Source organism: Peromyscus eremicus, chromosome 4, assembly GCF_949786415.1.
Source record: "Peromyscus eremicus chromosome 4, PerEre_H2_v1, whole genome shotgun sequence".
In the NCBI taxonomy this organism is placed as follows: Eukaryota; Metazoa; Chordata; class Mammalia; order Rodentia; family Cricetidae; genus Peromyscus; species Peromyscus eremicus.
In genome coordinates this window covers 15,834,658-15,860,723 of record NC_081419.1, presented here as the reverse complement: position 1 = coordinate 15,860,723, position 26,066 = coordinate 15,834,658, and the positions used below count along the sequence as shown (strand labels likewise).

Genomic DNA, 26,066 nt, shown 5'->3' with positions numbered 1-26,066 from the left:
TTGGTGTTAAAGGAAGTAAGCTAGCAGAGGAAATTATGTGCACCAAAAGTGCTAGAATTCCGAACTGAATGGATTCAGAGTCTCAGTGCATTGAAGCAGTAATGCTAGTTTCTGTCCTGGCTTGGCTATGTGCTACCATTTGAAGCCCAGCTGCCCATTTAGAGTATAATAGAATGGCTCCGGGGCATTGCAGGGTCTTTCTTGGTGCTGTACTAAGTCCCTTGGGCTACACAGGTAGAGGTTGCCGATGTTTCTCTGGAGGTCAAATTTGATGGATCCTGTGCCTGTCTGACTAGCTGAACAAAACAAAACATAGGCTTGCTTCTGAAGAGCAAAGCAGATGCCAAACATTTGGGAAAACCTTTTCAGTATTGGAAAGGAACACTGGTGGCCGAGCCTGGTAATAAGTTTGTTCTCAGTCTGAGCCCTACCAGTGCCTCGCTTCCATTTTGTCCCAATGCAGCATCTCCAAGGCCCAATCATTCTCTTTTGTTTTGACAGAAACAGTGCCACGGGGCTCACCTGTCAGACAGTCACTTCCAGAGCTCAATGAAGAGGAGTTCGGTGGGAACTTTGCTGACCCGGTACTTCCCATACTTTGTTGTAGCTCTTTTCTGTGAGTTTGTTGAGTAGATAGATACCTTGGCTCCTTGTTCTTAGCCTGAAATAGGAAGGTAATGAAGGTAAGGAGATTACATTTAAATTCAATTCGTAAAGAGAAAGTGTTTCTAAAGTCACTGTAGCTGGGGCCAGGGAGATGGCTCAGTTGGTAAGGGTGCTTGCCACCAAGCCTGATGACCTGAGCTCATTCTCACATGGGAGACAGAGAGAACCAACTCCTACAAGTTACCCTCTGACCTCCACACAAGTGATGTAACACACAAAGAAACAGTTCATTTTAAAGATTACTTTAACTCTTCAAATGTGAAAGTTGATGAAAACATTGATTAAAGAGGCAAAAGAGAGAGCTGAGTGTTGTACAAGCAGGTCCTCTAAGCAGCAGTGAGACTCCAGATTTAATTTTCAGAGGTGGAAAATCTTCCTGATTTCTCCCATTTGTACAGCATCTTGGTTTCCCTGAAATTGCAGTTATTGCAGCACACGAGATTTGGTACAGATACTCTTCTGTGTGCTCTCAACCAAGAGGGACAGATGGCACATTCTGGAAGTTTCTTTACAGATAACCTCTCCTTGATGGATGTTCCTTTAATAGGTGCTTCCTCTATCATTTCAGATAGCCTGTTCCTGAAAAGTAATAGGGGTGGAGGGGAGCTTCCCTGTGTAGTGATCATGCCTTCACCCGGATCACTTTTTTTTTTTTAATTTTTATTTGTGTGTGTGCATACATGGGTTCCTGTAGAGGGCAGAGGAGGGCATCGGCTCCCCTGGAGCTGGAGTTACAAGTGTTGGGGAGCTGCTGGATGTGAGTGCTGAGAACTGAACTCTAGTCCTTTGCAAGAGCAATAAGCACTTTTAAAAGCTAAGCCATCTCTCCAGCCCCTTTACTTTATTTTTTTAACATTATCATATATGTGTATGTATGGGGGTGTTTCTATGGGTAAGTGTGCATATGACACAGTTCACCCATGGAGGTCAGGGGAAACTGTGGAATTGGTTCTCTCCTTCTACCTTCACATGGGTTCTGGAGCTTAAACTCAGATTGTCAAACTTGAGCAGCAAGTGCCTTAACACCAAGCTGTTGATCAGCTCATGGAGAGGATATCTTAGATTCTGATATTTTTCTTAAGGTATCTTGCCCAGTTCTGACCAGCCCTACCCTAGGGCATGTATATATTCCCTCTCTTGGAGCACTATGATGCTTCCTGTTGAGCGCTTGTTAGGTATGGCTGGCATTTCTCTAGCAGACTGGGGATGTTTCAAATGCCCAACTTGGGAGCTGTCATATCCTTCTTCTCTGTTCCCACTAGTTCTCTGCCCTACTAGGGAGATACTAGTGGGGTATACTCCCTTGGCTCCCTTCAGTTCCTCACAAGGAGCTCCAGGAGAGCTGGTTTTCATCTTGCCTTGTGACAGGGCTCCTCCAGAACAGTACAGGACTTGAAGACCCCCCCAGTGTGGGATCGTGGCAGCTCCAGTCTGACACCTGCTCCATCTCTGACACCTGCTTCGGAAGGGAAGAAACCTGCACAAGCTGTCAAAAAGGAGGCCAAGGAGCCCAAGAAGGTATAACCCAGTTCTGCCACTTGTCTAGTGGGCAGAGAGGTGGGGCAGGCGCTGGAGGGAGGCTCAGTACCCCAAAGCAGCTTTCTTTGGAAGTTGGAGGCAAAGAAAAGGCATTCATTTGTAAGTTCTTTTCCCAAGATGCAATCTGCGACCTCTGATGTCTCCAGTGAAGCTGAGCACCTTTGCACAAGCTTAGCCCCAAGAGCTCCTTTGTCTTGTACTTGTTCTAATCTTTCTCTGTTCTGAACTGTTGTTTCAGTGATTAGTGGAAGTCCCTGAGTGGTGGGTGCATCCTTTGTTGAATGACCGTGTGATGCACAATCCCTCCCAATATGTAGACCATCTTTTTTTTGTTGGGGGGGAGGTTTGAGACAGGGTTTCTCTGTAGTTTTGGAGCCTGTCCTGGAACTCACCCTGTAGCCAAGGCTAGCCTTGAACTCACAGAGATCCACCTGCCTCTGCCTTCCAAGTGCTGGGATCAAAGGCATGCGCCACTACCGCCCAGCCACCTTTTTGTTCTTGATAATGCCTTAACAAAGAATATAGTTTTTAATTTTTGAAAAGATTTTATATAATTTTTAAATTATATGTGTATGTGTGGAGGGTATGTGCATATGAGTACAGGTGCCAGCAGAGACAAGAAAGTGTCAGATGCCCTCAAGTTGGAGTTACAGAAGATTGTGAGCTGCCCAAACTTTGTGCTGAGAACTGAATCAGGTTATCTGTAAGAGCAGTATATGCTATTTATTTATTTATTTATTTTGGTTTTTCGAGACAGGGCTTCTCTGTAGCTTTGCGCCTTTCCTGGATCTCACTTTGTAGACTAGGCTGGCCTTGAACTCACAGAGATCTGTCTGGCTCTGCCTCTTGAGTGCTGGGATTAAAGACGTGTGCCACCGCCGCCCAGCCAGTATATGCTCTTAACCACTTAACCATCTCTCTAGCCTCCATAGTTTAGGATTTTAAGAGAATTCAACTTATCAGATCTACTGCCTCCCATGGCAATTTTTTTTTTTTTTTTTGAGAATAAGCACAAGTTTAATTTTAAAAAATGAGTGAAGGCTAGGAATGCAGTTCAGTAGCTAGGGGTTCAGTCCCTAGTATAGGGAAAAAAACAAACAAAAAAGAAGCCCAAGGTAATTTTAAGGGTTAAGAGAGATGGCTCAGCAGTTAATAGCATGTACTACTCTTATAGAGGACATGTAATTTTAAAAATGAGGCCTTGCCTGGTGTGGTGGTACATGCCTTTAATCTAAGCACTCTTCAGGCAGACACAAGCCAATCTTTCTAAATTTGAGGCCAGCCTGCTCTGCTAGAGAGTTCCCAGGGCTACATGGTAAAATCCTGTCTAAAAGAGAGAGAACAAACAAACAAAAGAGGCCAAAGGTAATTGACTGACTAAATGTCATAGGCACCATAGCCTCCCTGAGTCACTGTTTCTCACCTGTGTGCTAATCAGGGGCCAGCTAATAATGACCTCCAGGTTTCCCATCTACACTATGGCTTTTGGTCCACCTCTACCAATCTTACCATAAGACCTTGCTTCCCCCAAGCAAGACCCAGAGCTCCCAGGAAAGCTCCAACTGCAATTCCATAAAAATACCTTCAAGGGGCCAGCTGGTGCTGGTGGTGGCACAAACATTTAATCCCATCGCTCAGGAAGCAGAGGCAGGAGGATCTCTGAGTTTGAGGCCAGCCTGCTCTACAAAGTGAGTTCCAGAGCAACCAGGACTACACAGAGAAACCCTGTCTCAAAAAAAAAAACAAAAGAAGAACAAAACAAACAAAATATATATGAAATAAAACTATACACAAAAAAATACAAACAGAAGAACAAAACAAAATGTTTATAAACAAAACTGTACACACACACATGTACACACAAGGACATCTAGGGGACAGGAAAGAGGAGACCTGGTCCTTTAGCTTCCAGGAGAACAAGGTAGATGAACTCCCATCTCTTCCTGTCCTAAGGTCCCCTGTCATGCATGGCAGGCAGCTCACAGCCACCTATAACCCCAGTTCTAGGAGATTCAATGCCTCTGGCCTCCACAGGCACCTACACACTCATATGCACATACCCAACATAGACACATACATACACATAATTAAAAATAAATCTTGCCGGGTGGTGGTGGCACATGCCTTTAATCCCAGCACTCAGGAGGCAGAGGCAGATAGGTCTCTGTGAGTCTGAGGCCTCCTGATCTACAGAGAGTTCCAGGACAGCTGGGTCTACACAGAGAAATCCTGTCTTGAAAAAATAAAATAAATAAAATAAATAAATAAATCTTTAAAAAAAAAAAAAAGGTACATGCTTCTAATTCCAACACTCAGGAGGCAGAGGCATGCAGATCTTGAAGAGTTTGAGGTCAGCCTGGTCTACATAGTTCCAGGCCAAAACAAGGTATATAAATTATAAGCTAGACTCCTGCTCCATTTAATTTTAACTTTTTTGTTTTGTGGTACTGGGGATGAACCCAGTACACTGTATCATTGAGCCATGGCAACCCTTCAGTCTACATAAACAGGCAATTGCCTACCTCCTAAGACAGGTTATTTCCCCTTTGGATTCCAGGAGAAATAGAATGCGGATTCTATACTACAGCTTCTCTCTTCTCCTTTTTTTAAATAAAACAGTCCAGAACAATAAAGACATAAAATTCTGGTCACCCAGATTCTCTCTGTACAGGAAGAGGGGCTTTGTGTGAAGGCCATCCTGAGTGCTCAACTTCCTTCTACTCCTGGGGTGGGCAGAGCCTGGTGCTCACTCAGTTTGTCAAGAGCTTGAATGTGGAATGCTTCTATAGAATGGATGTAGGTGACATATTGTCATTCTGGGTTTGTTTATTAAAGATAACACTTATCAGCCAGGTGTGGTGCACATCTTTAATCCCAGCACTCAGGAGGCAGAGGCAGGTGGATTTCTGTGAGTTCCAGAACAGCCAGATCTACATAGTGAGGTACTGTCTCACAAAAAGATATGCTTAGGGTATTGCCCAGTGGTAGAGTGCTTACCTGGCATTTGAGGGGTCCCGAGTCTCATCCCCAGCACTGTGAAAGTGTACAGATCATTGCACAGCAGAGCCTTTGACTCGCATGGTCTGAGCATACCAAATGGGCTCATCCTCAGTGTTCAGACTGACCCTCTGTTCCCACAACCACTGACTCCTCAGCCCTTGTCCTCTGTCGATGTTCAATCTCTGTGGATGTGGCTTCACAGGGCACTACTGTAGATGGTATTACATAATGCTTTCCTTATTGTGCCTGGCTGCTCTCACTTCAAAGTGTCCCCACACTCTTCTGATGATTTTATTTAGAGTGAGTCCTGGTTCTCTCGTTGGCTGCCTGGGAAGAAAAGGACAGAAGCTTATCTACCAGATGACAAGAACAAATCAGTGAGTATTGTCTAGGTGTGGCAGTTGCTTGGTAGGGGTGGGTAGTAGATAATGATGGCCTGTCACTGTTTGATAGTATAATGTCTTAGGAAAGAGTTGACATTTTCTGAAGTTGTAAAGTATCTAAATCAAATGCTAATTTTTTTTTTTAGTTTCATTCTACTGATTTGTTTTTTCTTTTAAAAATTCTGGCAGATTGTTTGGGATGAAAAGAAAAACCAGTGGGTGAATTTGAATGAACCAGAGGAGGAGGTGAGCAGTGCCTTTAGGTCCCTGTGTGAGGGGAAGGGTGCCTGCTTTACTCCTTTCACCTGGTCATTGTGCTTCCCTTTGGAGAGTCCTCACTGGTCTCTGTCATGGTAAAGGCATTGCTGAGCTGTCTCTCCCTCTGCAGAAGAAGGCTCCACCCCCACCTCCAACATCGTTTCCCAGGGTTCCCCAGGTGGCTCCCACTGGGCCTACAGGACCACCCACGGCCTCCGTGAACATGTTTTCTAGAAAAGCAGGTAATAGCTACAGCAGAAATCAGAGATGTCTGGGTAGAACACTGTCATATGGCATCCAGAACACAGTCAGCTGTCACAGTACTCACACTGTCCATCCTGGAGAGAGTGCATTCTACCCTTGAGAGAAGAGTCCAATTGTCCAGTACAGGATGATGCTATGCCTTGGAATCTGAATAGATGGCCCACAGATTAAAGTTTCCCGTTAGTAAAATATGCAGCCTGTGTGCCTGGGTGGAAAGGAAGCCAAGCCCAATAGGCAATTCTGCTGAGACTTCTCCTCTAGTGGACCCTCATTGCTCTTCTGACTCAGTGGGAACAGAGTATTTTGGATGTTATAGGTTGCTTGGTGCTCAACTGAATTTGACTCCCCGTCTCATTGTTAGGTGGGTCCAGAGCTCGCTATGTGGATGTTCTAAACCCAAGTGGGACACAGCGGAGTGAGCCAGCTCTTGTTCCTTCGGATTTCTTTGCTCCACTTGCCCCACTCCCAATCCCTTCTAACTTGTTCGTACCAAACCCAGGTAGGCAGCCCATGTGCTAGCAGGTCCATCTCTACCCTGCTTCTTCCTGCTCAGTCTCTGTCTATGAGCCTCTGGCCCCAGTCTTCCTTAGAAGAATGACTGGGCCAAGGTACAGAGGACCAGAGGCTTGCATGTACTACTTTGGCAGTTGGCCTTTCCTCTCTGAGGGTTCAGGGTTGAACCCTTACATGTGGATTGTTGTACAGATTGGGATGGGGTGATGACCTCATGCCTCCTTATTCACAGATGCAGAGGAGTCACATCCTGCAGAGGGGGCTCAATTTAAGGCAGAGCCCACCCTGGAACCCAAGGTATGCACAGTGCAATGGGAAGAAGGTGAGGGGTTCCCTGTGTCCTTCAGGATTCCTTTCCCCTCTGCAAATCAGTGTCTGGTGTGCCTAGGTGATGGCTCTGGTCACACTCTCTCCATTTGTTTGATAGAGAGTAGAAGGTGGGTGCAAGGCCTGAGGAAGGCAGTCAAGGTTCAGTTTGGAAAGATGGAAAACTATAAAGGTGGATGGGTTGATAGCTGTACAATAGTGTAGTGCATTAATGTTTCTTGCTTTGACATGGTGTGGGTATTGGCTTCTGCCTTAAACATGTTTTACCAAGGTTTTGAAAATTAGAAAACAAAGAATTAGCTAGCAGTACTAAAACCAAAAAAAAAAAAAAAAAAAAAAAAGGATATCTGTTCTCAAAGAGAGCAAATGAATCCCATGTTATTAGGGAAGCCTGCCCTGGTCTGGCCCCCATGGCTTCTCACTGCCTCCATAAAGTTGGAGGGCAATAATGTGGGGTGCACACAGGTATGTGGGCTATGCCTGGCATGATTTGATGGCTGTTGCATCAAGAACTACTTCAAGCAGGACAGTGGGGGCCTGGGGAAAACACCTTCTGTGTGACCCCTCACAGAGGTTCCTGAGCATGTCAGAGCAGTTTCTAAGCTGTGCAACAGGAGCAGGCAGTTTTCTTTTGCCTGGTGTAAAATCTTAGACTTTTGGAATTTCAAAGTTGCCACATTTCCTATTTCCTCAACAGATGATAAGCTCTGCAGCATCACCCCCTGGACCTGAACTCTCACCCTCCAAACTAGATGGCTCCCAGGGAGGAGAGGTAGGGAACACCACCTATATATGAGTGCTGTGTCTGTGTGTGTCTGTGTGTGTGTGTGTGTGTGTGTGTGTGTGTGTGTGTGTGTATAGTGTGCATTTGTGTCTTATGTGTGTGCATGGGTGAGAAGGTGGGGGGCATGTGTGTGCATGTGCATGGGTGTGTGCATGTGCATGTATGTGTGGTCGTGTGTAGGTGTGGTGGGGTATTAGGCCTGGAATGGAGGCTCAGCCAGCTCAGTGTATTGCCCAATGGCTTCTCTCTTTAGAAATGTGTGCAAATGAGTATAAAAAGGAAGTACAAGTCTGAAACACTTAATGTGTTTTATTCACAGAAAAACATTAACTTGTTTGATCACTTTTGCTCAGGAGCTCTGAGCTCCTGACATCATTGTCCTCTAGTGAGGTCTCCCTCAGAGTAGCCTGAGCAGTTCCAGAATTTTGAGTGAATCTGTTGTAGGCTGTGCTAGACAGATTTTTCCCTGCCCCTAGAGTAATGATGGTTTCTTACCAAAACTGTGGAGGGCATTTGAAGCTACCTCTGGCTGTCTTCATTTGAGTGACATTGATTCTAATGGCATCATAAAGCTTTTGAACCCAGCTGGCAGCTTGGAGCAGCGGTGCATGCTGATCTTCATGTCTGTATCTGTGTGTGTTCTTGCCGTTCCATAGCTCTCGCGCTGTAGCTCTCTGAGCTCGCTCTCACAGGAAGTGAGCCGGCATTTCCATCAGGTACCTGTGACTGGTGGCTCCCTCCTTCCACAAGGCTGGCTGTGTAGCCCCTATGTCCCTTAGAGAGTCTGTTATCCTCTTCACTTTGTCACTAACCCCTTGTCTTACCCAAGCATCATGTGGGCAAAGATGCAATTTTCCTTTATTAAAGGACCTGGGTTTATGGTACTGTCTAAGACTCACCTCACGGGGTTCAGAATGCTCGGTGAGCCTTCTAACTCTGCTCCTTGAGAAATGGGCCTGACCCCAGCCATACTGTCAGCATCTCCTGAGTTAGGACACTACTTGGGAAGAAAGATTTCTTCTTGCTGATGAGGCTTGAGGAAGTCTGTTTGCAGCCAGTGGGGAGTGTGGCTATGATGGCCATCACATGGCTAGTCTAGAGGAGACAAGGAATGCTTCACCTTCTGTTTTCAGTAGCTTTCAACAGAAAGTCTTAGGGGGTATTTCTGGCTGCCTATGGCTGTAGAGCAAGCACACTGTCCAGGTCTCCTAACTGCTTGACCAGCACTAATGAAATTTCAGTGTTCTGCATTCATTGTCTGCATGTTGTTGTTCAGATTATTTTACTGCATGGTGCTTCGACTTTGGCTATTCTGTGTTGGAAACCAGTGTTGCCAGAGCTGTTTCCCTCTGGGGCCTATGTGGCACATTAGTGGTCCTTTCTGAGGTGTGGCTTTTGTCTGCTGCTAGGACAGCAGCTGCTGTGTAACACTGGCTCGCTGAGGTCCTTCTCTGTGCTTCACAGGCTTCTGGAGACCACTGTCCTGCAGGGGCCACTCCAGGAGGGTCTGTGCCCTTTTACAACCCTGCTCAGTTGATGCAGGTGAGTGACCCTTGCCTTTGTTCCCCACAGCTCCAGCTTGCCTGCTCAGTGAGTCTCTTTTGCTCCCTGAATCTTGTCTTTGTTTTTGTTTTTGTTTTTGAGACAGGGTTTGTATAGCCTTGGCTGTCCTAGAACTCACTTTGTAGGTGCCTGGCTGTCCTTTAATGCTGAGTTACACAGCTACAGGTCAGAGATGTGACCTAGTCCCTCTCCCAGTCCTGTGCCTCCCCCTCTTGCAGATTTGCCCTCTTACTTGACTTAGCCTGCATCCTCTGCTTGCCTCATGTTCCTCTCATTGCTTTGGGCTCTTCAGGTTCAGGGCTTTTCTTTCTGTTCCTTGCCATGGGCTGCGGGCTGCCTCCCCTATTGCCAGCCTCCCATTCCTGCACAGGATGTATGGCTTTCCTGGTTAGCCACAGGCTCTCAGCCCAATCTTCTGCTCTCCCTCCTGCCTCTTCTCCTTGAGAGCAGCTCTATCAAGGAGACCTCTGGTTTGGAATCTTTCATTGTTTCATTCCTGATTAATCCCTATGTCTGGGTGACATGCTGTCCAGGAGCTTCAGGCCTCAGCAGTTGACTCTGGAAGACCCTTTGGCTCTGCCCTAGGTGCTGGCCTGAGAGTTTGCTGGGTGTAGTTTTCAGACGGAATTTTCTTCAGATCCGAAGTGGTCGTGCCATTTTCTGGTGCCCACTATGAGAGTTGAGGTCCTCACTCTCGGTCTCCCAAGACTGGAAATGGCACTTTCCTCAAGGGTCTGTGCAGCCCTTCCTCAGTCATTGCCCTGGTATGTTCTGCCAGGAAGCATCGGGAACACGCTGTGGTTCTCTCCTCTCCACCAGTCTTCTGGGGAAGTGTGGTCTGGCTACTGTTAGGGAGAGCTGTGGTGGAGGGGAAGAGCTTTAGGCAGGCATCTTTATTTTGGGGGGCAGGGGACTTGAATCAGGTGCTCATACATGCTAAACAAGCACTCTCCAAACTGAGCTACATCCCCAGCCCTGGAGCGTGCATCTTGTGTTTTTATTTTTGTTTTTTTAATTTATAGAAGGATAAACAAGCAAAGTTTATTATCTATTTACATTTTTATTTTACGTGTATGGGTTTTGCTGTATATTTTATGTGCATGCCTGGTACCTACAGAGACCAGAAGGCGGCATCCAATCTCCTGGAACTGGAGTTACAGACAGTTGTGAGTTGTCACAGGGTGCTGGGAATTGAACCCGAATTCTCTGAAAAAGCAACCAGTGCTCTTAACCACTAAGCCATCTCTCCAGCCCTTATTTATTTATTTGATTGTGTTTGTTTATTCATTTATTTTTTGTATATGTCTCATACAAAGTCTATTGAGAAGTAATTAAATAATTCTGAATGTGATGTTCTCAGCACACTATCACAGGAACCCTGCGCTCAGCTGTGCTAGACCCAGCCATGGTCATTGTCTATATAGTCCTCTTGAGGGTCCTAACAACTACAAGATTTCATTTTTCTTTTGACCTTGTAGTTGAGTAGTTCTGCCAGATTCCTTGGCTTTGATCCCAGTGAAGTCTTGTGAGGAAGGAAGAATATATGCCAGTGTTCTCTTCTGGCATGGGGCATCCCTGTGCTTTGCAGCAACAGAAGACCATAGGCCACGTCCACTCTTGGACTCACTGACCCCTTAGCTGGCCCAGCTCTGAAGAACTAGCCTCAGCCCTGGTGGCCTTGACCGAACTGTGACAGAACAAAAACAAAGCATGTCTGGAGTGCTGTGGGCTAGGAAATGCTGAGCAGTAGAAACTTGGCACCTACAGAAGGTCTCACACTTGAAGCCAGCACAGAGTTTGCCCATTTTTCAGTTACCTGTGTACTTACCCTGTAGACTCATCCTACTGCACAGTCCCTGGCCATGGACACATGTAGGTCATTGCTGTTCCTTTTGTTCCAGGCTTCTGTCACCTCGGGGAATTCAAGGCCGGGGAGGATTGGCCAAAGAAAATACGCGGCATTGAACTAGGATTGCCGCTGGATTTGTACTTGGAACCTTGAGATGACTAGATAACTGTTCTCCACCAAGAACCAAACTAGCTGCCTCAGGTCTCGTGGATCCCAGATGGACATGGCAGTAACCCAGAGCCGGTCATACTGTGTGTCTCCCTCCTTGCAGCCCGTGTATATGAATTACTGAAAAATTGATTCTATGGTTCCTTTCAGATGCTGGATAGAATGAATCTAATTCAAAGTCTTTTATGTAAAAGAACAATGTTTCTTTCTTAGTCGCTTTAGACAAATTAAGGATATAATAGTTTGAGTCACTTGAGAATACCACTGAAGTGAAGCTAGACAGGGCTTCCCCACAGGAGAGCACGCAGTTCCTTGGAAACCAGGGACTTGCTCACCTGAAAAACGATGCAAACCGACCAGGGTTCCTTAGGATGCTGAGAGAACAGCAAGTGCTTGACTGGAGAGGAGCCTTTACTCTAGTGGGCTGCCTGGCCTAAGAGGAGCCCCAGCTACACATGGGCAGCTCTGCCCTGCCCTGTGAACCAGGGGGTCCAGCCTAGCTCCTCTAGGGCCACCAGATGGCAGTGGCTCACAGGCTGGGAGGGAAGCCATTGCTAGGGCATGTTTCCAAGAAATCCCAGCCTCACTCCATTTTCTGTGGCCTGATTAGGGCTAGGTGGATTTTACTGCTCAGAGCTTCCCCTTGTGACAAAGTCACTGGGGAGAGCCCCAGGGAGCTGATGTTCTGAAGCTGCTGATCTGATTAACCAACCAGGTCAAAACTGGCTGCATGCTGCAAAGTACTGCCCTCCTAGTGAGGGGTCTGTATGGGGCCCTCTAGTTGACTCCCTGTCACCTGTGCAGACATCTTTTAAGGACTTGGTGGTATCTTGGAGTGACTTGCGGTGTCCTAGTAGACACTCTAGAACCTGACATCTCTACCCCAAAGCCCATCAGGGACCTTCAGCAGCTACTCACTGACTCAGCTACATCACTCTTCAAGGAGCTGCTGCTGCTACCTTCAAACTCAGAGCTTTAAGGCTTCACTGACTGTTCCTAAAATTATCCTTTTACTCTAAAGAGGAGGGAAAGAGATTTTTAAATATTTATAAAAATCAGCAGGTAATTTGGGTAGGAAACATAAATGGTTTGTTTGGTATTAAATTTAGAAATTATAGAATGTGGAATTAGTACAGCCCTTCCTGGTTTTCTGGTTCCCTGAATCATCTAGGAAAGACTCACAGAATGGTTTCCAGAATGTTCCATAGATGAGTGTGCCCAGACCCTCCTGTTCCTGTCACTAAGAAAGACCTGTCCCTGTGGGTCAGTAGCAACTTGTGTCCTTGTTGGGACCAGGCAGGACCCTTGCCTCTGGTGCAACCCTGCCCAGGCTCTGTGTTGACTGCCAACCACTTTTGATTCAAGAAGCTTCCTCCCTGGGAGCTGCTATTTTTCCTAAATTCAAATTGTTAAATAAAATATTTTGGGCTCTCAAGTAACTTCATTTATGGCTTCCTTTGTGTTTTGTGCGGCAGGCCAGTGAGATCTTAAGTGTGGCCAGAGCCTTGGGCTACTGTGGCATTGGGCGTGGTCTGTCTGGATGGGGTACAGCCTCTGTCGAACAGGGCGTGGCCTCATGGGTGTGGCTTCCAGACAAGAGGTGTGGTCCTCCAGCCGCCAGGGGCCGCTGTGGGCGGCGGTATGATCTTGAGCCCGGCGGTTCGCCGGGCAACCACAGAGCGGGGCCTGGGCCAGGGTGACCACTAGGCTGAGCTGTGGCGAACCCTGGGCGGGGGCCGGGGCACGGGGCCGCAGTCGTTGTTCCAGCCGCCACCGTGACTGGGCTAGCCCCGCCTCCCCCAGTGCCGGGCCTGGCTGGATCGGACCAGGTGCCGGACGGCGGGTCTGCGAGCGAACGAAGGGCACAGGTGAGCCTAGGACGCCGATCGCGCTGCCCTACTCTGCCACAGTCGGGTGGAGGGCTCTCCCAGGGTGTGGGACAGGCTTCTACAGCTCCGAGGAGGAAGTGCAGCCCCGACCTCCTGGTGCCTGTACCTACGAGGTCGCTTTAAGACCAGCAAGCTGGCTTCAGGGAGCTAAGAGAGACTCAGATTTTCCGGATTTCCTCAGGCATCTATGAGAACTCAGGACTCCAGCCATGCAGCCACAGGCCCTGCTCCAAAAGGACCGCCCCGTGCCACAAAGGGAGCCACCCGAATTTTCTTGGCATCCAGCTGGTGACCTCTGACGTGCATCCTTGACAACAGGAGTTGCTTGTTAACCTCCCAGAGAGGATCCCTTTCCTTAGGAGGGCCAGACTGAGTGGGTGAGGGCTGGCCCGTTCCGGACTATGCCGTCCAAGTCAGCTTGTCTGCGTCACATGGAGGTACCTGGGCAGCTGGAGGGCAGAATGCTCCAGGGACAGCTTCCAAACACAGACAAGAACCTCACCCCAACATCTGGCTCCCTATCAGCCACTGACCATCAGGGTTCAGAGACAAACCCCATGCCTCCTTTCAGCATTCCAGCAAAACCAAGCAACCAGAATCCACAAGCTAAGGCAAACCCCATCACCCCACAGCTACCTATGAGACCCAAGTTGGAGCGAACCCTGTCCCTGGATGACAAGGGCTGGAGAAGAAGGCGTTTCCAAGATAGTCAGGATGATCTGACAGTCCAGAATGGGGCCAGTCCCTGCATGGGCTCCATGCAGGACTCCGTTGCCCAGTCTCCTGCCTGCAGTCGGCCCCTACCCTGCCTCAGCACGTCCTTGCAGGAGATTCCTAAGCCCCGAAGGGCCACAGGCAGTGAGGGAGGGAGCCCATCCTTGTGGAGTGACTGTCTCCCTGGAATGATCAGCACCTCCTTGGACCTCCTGCACAGAGAGGCCACCCCAGGTGGGGGCTCCCCCAGGTTGGCAAGTTTGCATGCTGCACACACACCACCAGCCATGGACCTCAACATAGCCTCCAGCTCCCTGAGAACAGCAAACAAGGTTGACCCTGAGCATGCCGACTACAAGCTCCGCATGCAGACCAGGCTGGTCAGGGCTCACAGCAGCCTTGGCTCTAGCAGGCCCCGGAGCCCCTTGGTTGGTGACGATCACTCCATTCACTCAGCCAGATCTTCTTTCAGCCTTCTGGCCCCCATCCGCACCAAGGACATCAGAAGCAGGTAGGATTCTTGGAGGGAGTGTCTAGGAGCTCTGGAGCTGTCATCCAGAGGCCTCTGTCTAATCAGGCCAAGGGCAAACTGAGCCAGGCATGGTGGCTCATGATTGTAATCCCAGCACTTGAAAGATAGAAGTAGGATAATCACGAGTTCAAAGTCAGCCCCAGCCTGAGCCACTACCATCTATATATGTATATAAATGAAGACAAGCTGCACAGGGCCATGTGAATAGATTCCAGTAGAGCATGCCTAAGACTTGGAAAATAAGACGAGACTCCCATCCCCTCTCAGACATTATTCCTTTCTCCTTCTGTGTATCGTTCCAGAACCTTTCCTCTGTGGCTCAATGTCGTCCACAGACACTGCGAATCTGTAAAATAGATCACTCCTTCTATAGGCAGTTGAGAGCACACCCATCGTGCTATCCTTGCCCCTGTAGTTTGTACTTCCATGCATCCTACTGGGAAGCCTTCTCAGTGTCTGAATTGGTCCCTTTGTTTTTTCTGTGTGGAGGGTCACAGGTTTCTTTAGCTGTACTATATTTAACCACTGCCCATGAGGAGCACTCAGGGGCTTCTTAGTGATGCCTGAAGGAGGGTTGAGTGCTGTCCCATCACACTTTGGGCCACAGGTCAGCATTTTACCAGGACATTTAGACACCAGTTAACCTACTGGACCAAGTGACATCCCAGGAGCCACTTACAGGGACAAACCACAGGCTTGACAGCTTACCTTATGCTCTTGGGAGAGCATCCACACTGTCTAGAGCCACACAGTCTGGAGTGGAGACTTGCTAATGTCCACTGAGGCCTCTCACCTGCCACACATCTCAAGAATGTACAGGTCCTCTGCTTCTTGTGCTTGGCTTTTCTGGCTCCAGTAATTAACTTGTATCATCTTACACCGAAAAGAGCCTGGGTGCATCCCAAGATGAGCCCTTTCTGCCTATGACTTCCCAGTGCTGGCTCCCCTCTCCTGAGTCCACAAGCCACATCCACCACTGGGGGCACAGGACCAGAGCATGGCCTATCCAAATCTGGAGCCTCCTTTCCCAAGCTGGTCCCCTTCTGGGGTCTTGTTCTTGGCCCGTAAGGTGCATCCTGCCTATATTTCTCCCACAACCATGTTTCGAGTCTAGGGTGGGTGGGGAAGTGAGAGCAGAGAGAATCTAGAGATGGCTCCTGCAGTTGTTTCCATGAGATGCCTGAACAGGAGACAATGGGTTAGTTAGAAGGTTTCATACAAGAGACCTTGAGGCAGAAATCTGGAATGAAGTGTCGTCAGTTCTGCTTCAATCTAGAGGGCCAAAAGAACTTTCCTTTCCTCTGAGAGTGTATGTAGTTTCTGCCTGTATCTCCAGGTGGTCACTTCTAAGTTTCCCAGTCAGTGACTCCTGCCATGTTACAGGGCCCTCTTCTGGAGATGCTTCAGTACTTAGAGCTACACAGGGTGCAGAAGAGAGCTACATTCTGGGGGTGGAGGGGGCGCCATTCAGTCCCCTTTAGTTGCTGAAGGTAGGCTTACTCTCAGCTTCAGTAGGCAGCCCTGCAGGTATGGCCCTCTATGCCACGCCTCTTCACCAAGCCTGGCTCCTCCTCCACAGGTCCTGGTGCCCTTCTAGCACCTCTAGTTTCAGTAGGCCAGCAATCCTTTTAAATATTTAAAATATTTTTGTTATTTTTAATTAGGTGTAGGGTATGTGTCTGCATGTGGGTATGTGCATCAGAGTACAGGTGCCTGCAGAGATCAAAAGTGTTAGATTCCCTGGAGCTAGAGTTATAGGCAATTGTGAGCTGTCTGATGTGAGTGCTGGGTACCAAACTTGGATCTCTGAAAAAGCAGCAAGCACTCTTAACCACTGAGCCATCTCTCCAGTCCCACGGGGGTCTTTTTTAAAAAGTACCATTTCTACCACATTCAAAGCATTATTATTTGCAATCCGTAGGAAGTGAAAATAAGTCTGAGTAATATCCATGGGTCCCTGTTGCATCACTGGGAAGTGATGGAGGAGGGGCTGTAGCAGGCTTTCTTGGACCACCAGCCCCCAAATCATGACACACTTATTATTAATTATGAAAGCTTGGCATTAGCTTAGGCTTGTTTCTAACTAGCTCTTATAACTTAAATTAACCCATTTCTATATCTGTGTGCTGCCATGTGGCTCATGGCTTTTACCTCTCCTCCTGCATGTCCTGCTTCCTCTCCATCTCCTCTGTCATCTCTCCCTTGCATAGATTCATCTCTTTTTTCTCTCTGCCCAGAAGTCCAACCTAACCTCTTCCTGCCTAGCTATTGGCCATTCAGCTCTTTATTAAACCAATCAGAAGGCACCTTGGCAAAGACACATCTTCACAGTGTACAAAAAAGATTATTCCACAACAAACAAGGGACTTCGTCCAGTTCTGCCTCACACCTTACCACTCCAGTTTGTGGGAGTTGGTTCTTTCCTACCATGTGGGTCCTAAGAATCAAACTTATACCATCAGGTTGGCGGCAAGCACCCTTACCTACCAAGTCATCTCACCAGCCTAACCTGCCACTTTGTGTGTGTGTGTGTGTGTGTGTGTGTGAGAGAGAGAGAGAGAGAGAGACAAGGTCTCACTATATAGACCAGGCTGACCTTGAACTCATAAATATCTACCTCCTGGGATTAAAGGCTTCAATGCCACTTTTCCCCAGAAGATCTGGGGTGCCCTCCCCTAAGTGGGTTGGGAAAAAACTGTGCTCCTAAGGCTGGGGACAACAATGAGCTCCTATCCTGCTGCTGTCCAGTCATGTTCTGTAGCCACCTGGACAAACTGTGTGGCTCTCTAGTTTGGAAGAAGCAGAGTCAGCTTGTTCAGAAGGGCATGGGGCTTAGGCGCTAGTGACTGAAAGACTAGTCCGTGTCTACCCTTTGCTCAGTGGTCCTTCCCTAATGCTATATGACTTGGGAATTTGCTTCACCCCAACTGGTGTTTGGACCCAGCTAGCACATTAGTGACTTTGACTCATCAGCTTAGAGGTGAGATCAAGAAGGTCCCTCACTATGACAGCCCAGTCTCCATCCTGAAAGTGTACAGAACTGTACCATTATGATGTTCTGTCCAGTGGGGTTCAGGAGCATGGGTTCTGGCTTTAGCTGGCCATTGTTCTTGGTTATAATTTGATCTTCAGAGGAACATGGGTTTGTTCATGTATTCTTTTTTTTATTTTTTTTAAAGATTTGTTTATTATGTATACAGTGTTCTGCCTGCATGTTCATGCCTACAGGCCAAAGAGGGCGCCAGATCTCACTACAGGTGGTTGTGAGCCGCCATGTGGTTACTGGGAATTGAACTCAGGACCTCTGGAAGAACAGCCTCTTAACCTCTGAGCCATCTCCCTAGCCTTTGTTCATGTATTCTTTTCTTTTTCTTTTTCTTTTTTTTTTTTTTTTTTTTTCCGAGACAGAGCTTCTCTGTGTAGCTTTGTGCCTTTCCTGGAACTCACTCTGTAGCCTAGGTTGGCCTCAAACTCACAGAGATCCACCTGGCTCTGCCTCCCAAATGCTGGGATTAAAGGCGTGCGCCACCACCGCCCGGCTGTTCATGTATTCTTAACAAGTTTGGCAAAACAGTAAAGTAGGCTAAGCATTGTAGAGCATACCTTCACTCAGCTACTGGGAGACAGAGGCAGGAAGATCTCCAGTTGAAGGTCAGCCTGAGCACAGCAACACCTTGTCTCAAAACAAAATAAACAAACAAATTGAAAATGGCCCAGGATGTAGCTCAGTGGTAGAGGGCTTGCTTAGTATGAAGCCCTGGGTTCCGTCTCTAGCATTGCCAAACATAGGGGTGGGGGTTGGTTAGAGAGATGGCTCAGCAGTTGAGAGCACTGGCTGTTTTTACAGAGGACCTGGGTTTGGTTCCCAGCACCCACATGGTGGCTCACAATCACAACTCCAGTTCTAGGGGGTCTGAGGCTACCTTCTGACTTCCAAGAGCACCAGGCATGCACGTGGTGCACATACACACATGCAGGCAAAACACTCATTCAAATAAAATAATTTGGGGGGAGGGGTTGTTTTTGTTTGTTTGATTGGTTTGGTTTTTTGAGACAGGGTTGCTCTGTGTAACAGCCCAGGCTATCCTGAAACTTACTTTGTAGACTAGACTGGCCTCGAAACTCACAGAAATCCACCTGCCTCTGCCTCGTGAGTGCTGGGACTAAAGGCATGTGCCACTACTGCCCAGCAGAACTTCATTTCTTAAAGGTCTGGAGAATAATGCAAACAAATCTAATATTTCTCAGTGTATGAAAAATCATGTAATATTCGGATTTTTTAATGATTTATTTATTTATATTTCATGTGTATTAGTGTTTTACCTGAGTGTTGTCTGTGTGAGGATGTTAAACCCCCTGGAACTAGAGTTATAGACAGTTGTGAGCTGCCATGGGGGTGCTGAGAATTGAACCCAGGTCCTCAGGAAGAGCAGCCTGTGCCCTTAACTGTCTGTCTCTATCCACAGACTTCACCTGTCCATCTCTCCAACCCTTAGATTCAGATTTCATGACCCTTATAAACACATCTTTCAGAGCACACAACCACACCCATTTCTCTCCAAGCCCGTTTCTCTCTAAGGGCTTTTGCACTTCTGTGCTTTGGTGATGGAGCTGAGTGATAGGACAGAGACCCCAGCACCCACAGGACTGTATATGTCCTCTATCTCTGTACAGGATGGTTGGGCAGGCCCTGTAGCAAATGGTGCACACGTGTCCTGCATAGGTCAAGAGATTCATCACACTGTTAGAACTGTATCTCAGCTTGACAGGTATGGCTTCATTCCACTGAAATCTGGAGAGGGATTGAAATCAGAGGGAGGTGAGTGCCATGCTGGGTTATCATGAAAGTGGTGCTGCACTCCAGCTGAAGAAATTCCCAACTCCAGGGGTGACACTGAAACCTGGTATGGTCAGTGTTGTTCTCCGGGCTCACATAGCTTGTAGGCCCTGTGGCTTGTAGGACTGATTCCTTCAGATAGAGTGGCTCCAAAGGCACCTGTCCTGAGTGAAGGAACTTCTGGGTTGCTTTGGTGTCACTGAGGCTGGCTGCTCACTTGTCTCTTTTTGCAGGAGCTATCTGGAGGGAAGTCTTATGGCCAGTGGGGCCCTGCTAGGAGCAGATGAGCTGGCCAGGTACTTCCCAGACCGGAACATGGCTCTCTTTGTGGCTACCTGGAACATGCAGGGCCAGAAGGTGAGAGGGGTCACAGTGAGGTAAGGCAGAGGCAGCTAGACTCCATGTCCTTGGGAAACCTATCCCAAGAGGCCCCAGCACAGTCCACTGGTCAGAACACAGGCATAAAGATAGGCAAGTAGGCTACCTCCATCTCTGTGAGTCCTCATGAGGGACCAGGGTTGGGCACGCACCTGGGAGGATAGTCAAACCAGGCAGCATGCTGCAGAATCTAAGATACCTGGTAAAGAAGGGCCCCAGGCTGGGAGGTGGCAAGGGAACAAAGTACCTGACATGTCAAGGTTCCCTGGGAGACCAAATCCACAGCTGTGCACAACTTCTCTTTGAAAAGAGGCTATCCTGTGACCACCTCCAGATGACTGTGCAGGGCCTTGCTCTTCAGCTTCTGCCCCCAGACCTGAGGGAGCCTAGTGGCCTTGACTATTTTGTGGCTCTTCACTGCAGGAGCTCCCAGCGAGCCTGGATGAGTTTCTGCTCCCCACTGAGGCCGACTATACTCAGGACTTGTACGTCATTGGAGTTCAGGAGGGCTGCTCTGACAGGTGAGGCACCACACAGCCTCCACTATTGGAGTCTCCAGTGTCCTGTGTGGACAGTTCACGGAGACAAGACTATAAGCCTGAGGGGTGGGACCTGAGGCCTCGTACGGACCGGAAACAGTGTGGGCTAGATGAGCGACCTCCATGCCCCACTGAGATGAGCACAACTAAAATCAGTAGTGTTTCAGGCTGGGTCTGCAGTTGGCCAAGGACGCACAGCAGCAGCTAAGAAGCCTGGTTCATCCAGAGGCTCTGGGCTGCTGCAGTTTGGCCATCTCTTCTGTGGTATCCAGACTGGTTTCCCTGGGAAGTGGTCCCACAGCTATGCACTCCTCACTGCAGCTCATGGGGTTCCTTGGCCTGTATGCTCTGGGAAAGGGAGCCTGTCCTCAGAGCCCCCAAGGAGTGATGGGGCCCACCCCTGCCAGCCCACAGATCTCTGACAACTCACGTGGCTCGTAGGTGGGATTGGAAGTCTGCACATACCATCAGATCGAGGTCTTGGGGCTGCAGCCAACCTGGAGGGTCCCACAGTGCACAAAGATGCTATTAGCCTGTCATTATTATCAGTATAAGATGAGGCCCTGTTGTGGGGTCCCCTAGAAATGCTTCCAGGGGCTTTCTGGGCAGCAGATGCGGGGAGGTGGCCACCTTTCCTATAAAGACCATGCCCTCATATAACCTGCCTCCTTCCCACAGGCGGGAGTGGGAAACACGCCTGCAGGAGACACTGGGCCCTCAGTATGTGCTGCTGTCATCAGCAGCTCACGGGGTCCTGTATATGTCCCTGTTTATCCGCAGGGACCTCATCTGGTTCTGCTCAGGTAGGTGCCACCTGGGGCTTCTCCCCACCACTCCTCCCTCTTTCCCATGTGTGTGCGTGTACCACAGAGCACATGTGGAGGTCGGAGGACCACCTGCAAGAGTGAGTTCTCCTTCCACCATGAGGTCTAGGGGTTCCAGGAGTGACATCTTGCTGGCACTTGCCATGGCTTCTGTATCTACTGCTCTCAGGGCTGTAGGTACCTCCACATGCAGGCTCTAATAACATGTGGACCCTGTCTACATATAGGTCCCCTCAAAGCAAACTGCAGCCTCTCAGGCAAATGTGCACTCCGTGCCTGGGATCCAGCCTTCGAGGTTCCCATGTCTGAAAATACACGTAAGCACACCTACCGTAGCTGTGTTTGTGAGGCCCTGAACCCTGTCCTTGCCCTGCAGAGGTCGAGTACTCCACAGTAACTACACGCATCGTGTCTCAGATCAAGACCAAGGGGGCCCTGGGCGTCAGCTTCACCTTTTTCGGCACCTCCTTCCTCTTCATCACATCTCACTTCACCTGTAAGTGTTTCCAAGCCAGTCATGCAGTCCTGACACTGGCTTGCGAGCAGCTTCCTTTCCTCACAGGCCTCTGTCCAGGTGGGGTGCCAGTTACTCTGGGCTAGTAATGGGGAGCTCTGCCTGACACGCAAAACATTCACTTCTATCAGCCATAGTCGTCTGAGGCTGATAGAGCCCCACAGCAGGCAACTGGGGCACAGTAGTGGGGGACAGTCAGGGTGGGGGCAGTTTTGGGGGCAGGCTCTTCACAGAAGCTCAAGTGTCTACTCTGTCTCACAGCTGGAGATGGGAAGGTAGCGGAGCGGCTGCTGGACTACAGCAGAACCATCCAAGCTCTAGCCCTGCCCCGGAATGTGCCCGACACAAACCCCTACCGCTCCAGTGCAGGTGAGGGCTGCAGCTCCACAAGGCACTCCAGCACGTGACTGTTTCTGTCCCTTGTCCCCTGGCCGCTTAGCAGAAGCCGTTTGGGAATCAAGAAGTCCTCACTACTGAAATAGCCACTGGGTTTGCAGCTGGGCAGATGGGAGCCCACAGGGTCCAGTGGCTTGCCCAGGGCCATCATTGTTTGTCCACACTTCCTCACTGTGGACCATTTCCTGGCCCTCGCTGTGTTGTGAGAAGCTGATAGGATATGGCTAGCCTGCTGTGTGCATCAGGGCTGTCCTTTGCACCTGGACTACACAGCTGCCTTCCCAATCCTCTGCAGCTGTTGACCTTGGCTGTTCCCATCACTAGTCTCTTCCTGGGAGAGCTGCTGTGATTCTGTGGGGAAGGGGATCCAGACAAAGGAGGACCTATCACTTGGCCTAGAGCCCATCCACTTGTTAGATCAAGCAGGTGAGGGGAGGCCAGCACCAATGTATTCTCCCACATGTGCCCAGGGGATGTCACTACCCGGTTTGATGAGGTGTTCTGGTTTGGGGACTTCAACTTCCGCCTGAGTGGTGGACGAGTGGCTGTGGAGGCCTTCCTGAAGCAAGACACAGAGGTGGATGTGCTGGCACTCCTGCAACATGACCAGCTCACCCGGGAGATGAAGAAAGGTGAGTGGCCTGGGGAGCAGCACCTTAGGTGTGGTTCAGGACCCTCCCTGAACTCTCCTGTGTGGCAGGGTCCATCTTCAAGGGCTTCGAGGAGGCGGAAATCCACTTTCTCCCATCCTACAAGTTTGACATTGGGAAGGACACCTATGACAGCACCTCTAAGCAGAGGACACCTTCCTACACAGTGAGTATGTAACCTGTGCCTGGCCTCAGGACTCCTGCCAACCATAGCTCACGTCAAACGGCGTGGGACTGGCACTCAGCAGCCTGCAGCTAGCCAGCCTAAAACTCAGCTCCAGGCCTGAGGCCAGTGACCGCATGTTCACATTTTATTGGGGGTGGAGGATAGTCTCTGAGTGTATTACAGGGCTAAGCTAAGCCATCTATCCCTCAAAAGCAGGCCATAGTTGGAGTCACACCTGGGTTCATCTGCCTAGTCCTAGGAGAGGACAGGCGGGAGACACACACATTCTTGCCTGGCTTTTTCACCAGACCTGGGCTCTCTCTGGTACACAATACCACCTGGTGGGGCCATGGGACATCCACGAGGCAAGGCAGCTCCCCACTGCTCTCAGAGGGCTAGAAGGGAACAGATGCTATCCACATAGGTCTTTAGATTCCTAACAGTAAGAGATCAAGAGTCAGTGGGGAGGGCTCCCTAACCGAAACACAGCTAGGCCAGGGCTGCAGGCCACACCTTGCTGTAGAGCTACCTGAAACGGAATGAGTCTCTGCTCCTGCCTCACCATCTCTTCTGAAGGACAGAGTCTTATACAAAAGCCGCCACAAGGGTGACATCTGTCCCATGAAGTATTCCTCTTGCCCTGGGATCAAGACTTCAGACCATCGTCCTGTGTATGGCCTGTTCCGGGTGAAAGTGAGGCCAGGGAGAGACAAGTAAGTCTGTGTTCACCCCTCAGAGCTGGCTGGGCTTCAGGGCTCTTGCCAATTTTGGATGAGATGACTTTTATGGGAGGGGTGGCAGGCTTAGGTGTGGAGGAGCGTGATATTGTTTCATGCTGTAACACATCAGGCAGGCAGGCTTAATATGAAGTCACTTTCATCTGAGCCTAGGTCCTAGTAGTTCTCAGGGTTTCCCTGTAATGTGCAGGTTGCTAACCTTTGGGGTTACACGAAGCAGCAGTTTGTTCTGTGACCTCAGGTTCTCCGGGGTTGAGCAAGCTCCTCTGGAGCAGTATTAACTTCACCTTTTTGGCACTTCCACACCCAGGGTTGTGGCTGAGGCTAGGGCAGCCTAGATGTGTGAACCATAACTGTTGGACCATGGCCCATTCTATATGGGGCTCAGCAGGTGTGCAGCTGGTGAAGTTGAAGTCAGTTCTTCTAACAGGTCTTTCTTCCACAGCATCCCATTAGCGGCTGGCAAGTTTGACCGAGAGCTATACTTGATAGGAATTAAAAGACGGATTTCAAAAGAACTTCAGAAACAGCAAACAATGAAGAACCAGAGCTCCAGTGCTGTGTGCACTGTGTCTTGAAGTTACCAGACAAGTACTGGCTACTGCAGCTTGGGGACCAAGGTCACTGGAAAGAGATTGGGCTTGTTCTTTGGTGCCTCTTGCCATGTTGGGGTCTAATAAACCATGGCTAGGGGCTCTCCTGCATTCAGTACAGACCCCAACCCTCAGGACAGCAGTTCCCACAGGCACATGGCAGGGATTTGTTCTGAGTGGGACATATAGACACCAAGCAGCAGCCTCACACAGAAGCTGTAGACAGAGTGAGGCTCACCCCAAGCAACCCCACACCCTCCCTACGGAACAGTCCCAGCTTCCTGCCCTTGGCACTGTGGCTTTTCAACCCTGTCCCTGTTCTCACGCCAGAGCCCAGGTTACAGATCTGTGTCCTAGCAGCCCTTTCCTCTTCCAGAGAGGGATCAGACAACCTCTGCTAGCTTAGATTCGCAATGGCCCTAAAACCTGCCAAGGCCTAGAATTCAGAAGCCAAAGCTAGTCACTTCTGGAGTGTACCTAGCAGGCATTTTGGCAAGTTTTGGGGTTCTACATCCTGGCCCCAGGCTCCCAACCTCCAGTTGAATAGGGACCTCTCCTCTCCACAGCTCTATCAATTCATGGCTTTAGGAGCATCAGACCATTTGCTTTTGTGCTGCTAGCCCCAGAAATGGCATTAGAGGTGATGTCACAGGGCAGCACCTTGCTGGGCTTCATTCCTTGAAGGCGGCTTAGAACTCATCGTTGCTTTCAATCTCACCCCATCCCTGAGCGACATAGCCTTGAATGTACAGACACCTAGGGGCATGCATCCATTCTAGTCTTCTAAATAATTTATTTTTCCATATTTATATTTTTAAATAAATGCATATATTCAATCGTGAGCTCTCTCTAGCCAAAGACTGAACCTTGGAAGCAGCAGTCTGCGTGCATCCCAGGGTTTTAAAGGGCAATGGAAGTCAAAAGCAATTTTTTTTTTAAAGACAGTTTCTCTGTGTAGTCCTGGCTGTCCTGGATCTTGCTTGCCTCAAGAGATCAGCCTGCCTTGGCCTCCCCAGTGCTGGGATTAAAGGCCTGTGCTGCCACCTCCTGGCAAAGGCAGCAAATTTAGTCTCACCTGTCACTTGCTACTCAGCCCCATCCTGGGTCCTTCTGCTAGGTGTTGCCCCTGCTCACAGCCAGAAGTGGCAACAGCTGGAGAAAGTGACTACTTGGGGCTCCAGTGAACCATGGTAAAACGCGCTAACAAATGAGATAAAACTTGCCAGCATCAGCTTCTAGAATGTGGGATGTCAGCAAAGCCAAGCCTTCCTGCTTCAATAAACCATTCAAATGTACATGGAAAGCACCAGAATGTCAAATCAGTGAACTGCAAACTCCCATTGGGAAGACCTGTGGTAACGAAGCTTGAAATGTCCCCATCTGTACGTACCCCCTATGCCGCAAAGGCTGACTTGGAACTTGTGACCTTCCTGCCTCAGCTGCCTCCACTATCCTGATTTGAGTGAGGTCTGATGCTTCTCTTTTCTTTTGGGGGGGGAGAGGAGGGGAGGGAGCATTCAAGGCAAGGCTTCTATGTGTAGACCAGGCTGACTTCTAACTCACAGAGATCCGCGTGCCTCTGCTTCCTGCAGGATTAAAGGCGTGTGCCTCCACTGCCTTTGGTGCTTCTTTGTGGTCATTCTCTGGCCCTTTAAAAAAGACTGAAGTAATCCTGAACTTCCGAAGTTTGACTTGAGATGAAGAACATCAAGTCTTGGAGATAGGGGGCAAAGTGCAGTGATGACCATTTCCGTTTAGTCAGCCGTTACATTTAGACAGGGAATTTCAGTTGCGAACATTTAAGCTAGTGTAAATGAGGTGGGAAACTAGAAAGTGGGCTTTGTAAATAATTGTGAGATCAACTGGCACAGTGACTCATACTTGGACTCCCAGTAATTGAGGTCAAAGCAAGAAGATTACTGTGAGGCCAGCTTCATCTATATATTGAGTTACAGGCCAGCTAGGGCTAAGTAAGACCCCCAT

At 49.1% G+C, this 26,066-nt stretch overlaps 2 protein-coding genes across 11 annotated transcripts in view; both read left to right on the top strand.

Moving 5' to 3' along the window:
* Sec16a (SEC16 homolog A, endoplasmic reticulum export factor) overlaps positions 1–12,758 on the top strand; it is a 37,583-nt gene extending 24,825 nt beyond the window's left edge. For 5 of the 10 annotated variants that reach the window (XM_059260344.1, XM_059260343.1, XM_059260352.1 and 2 more), the window contains 11 exons: positions 502–584; positions 2,035–2,184; positions 5,505–5,582; positions 5,778–5,834; positions 5,977–6,088; positions 6,472–6,609; positions 6,856–6,920; positions 7,648–7,722; positions 8,391–8,450; positions 9,199–9,276; positions 11,199–12,758. In XM_059260344.1, the coding sequence (XP_059116327.1) occupies positions 502–584; positions 2,035–2,184; positions 5,505–5,582; positions 5,778–5,834; positions 5,977–6,088; positions 6,472–6,609; positions 6,856–6,920; positions 7,648–7,722; positions 8,391–8,450; positions 9,199–9,276; positions 11,199–11,267 (965 nt within the window). In that variant the 3' untranslated portion in view covers positions 11,268–12,758. Of the gene's footprint in view, positions 1–501; positions 585–2,034; positions 2,185–5,504; positions 5,583–5,777; positions 5,835–5,947; positions 6,089–6,471; positions 6,610–6,855; positions 6,921–7,647; positions 7,723–8,390; positions 8,451–9,198; positions 9,277–11,198 lie in introns of those variants that run through there. The other 5 variants (XM_059260347.1, XM_059260345.1, XM_059260346.1 and 2 more) reach the window with 5 other exon arrangements.
* A 442-nt stretch (positions 12,759–13,200) lies between these two features.
* On the top strand, positions 13,201–24,925 carry Inpp5e (inositol polyphosphate-5-phosphatase E). The gene is made up of 10 exons (XM_059260353.1): positions 13,201–14,428; positions 19,520–19,643; positions 20,088–20,185; positions 20,882–21,006; positions 21,404–21,523; positions 21,803–21,910; positions 22,408–22,569; positions 22,638–22,753; positions 23,330–23,466; positions 23,936–24,925. The coding sequence occupies exons 1-10, from the start codon at positions 13,605–13,607 to the stop codon at positions 24,066–24,068; spliced, it is 1,947 nt and encodes a 648-aa protein (XP_059116336.1). The 5' UTR covers positions 13,201–13,604; the 3' UTR covers positions 24,069–24,925.
* Positions 24,926–26,066: the final 1,141 nt, after the last annotated feature.

Coding starts and splice junctions, on each gene's coding strand:
- Inpp5e (XM_059260353.1), top strand. CDS start 13,605: ATGCCGTCCAAGTCAGCTTGTCTGCGTCACATGGAGGTACCTGGGCAG. Junction 14,429..19,519: donor ACCAAGGACATCAGAAGCAG/GTAGGATTCTTG, acceptor CTCTTTTTGCAG/GAGCTATCTGGAGGGAAGTC. Junction 21,007..21,403: donor CCTCATCTGGTTCTGCTCAG/GTAGGTGCCACC, acceptor CTTGCCCTGCAG/AGGTCGAGTACTCCACAGTA.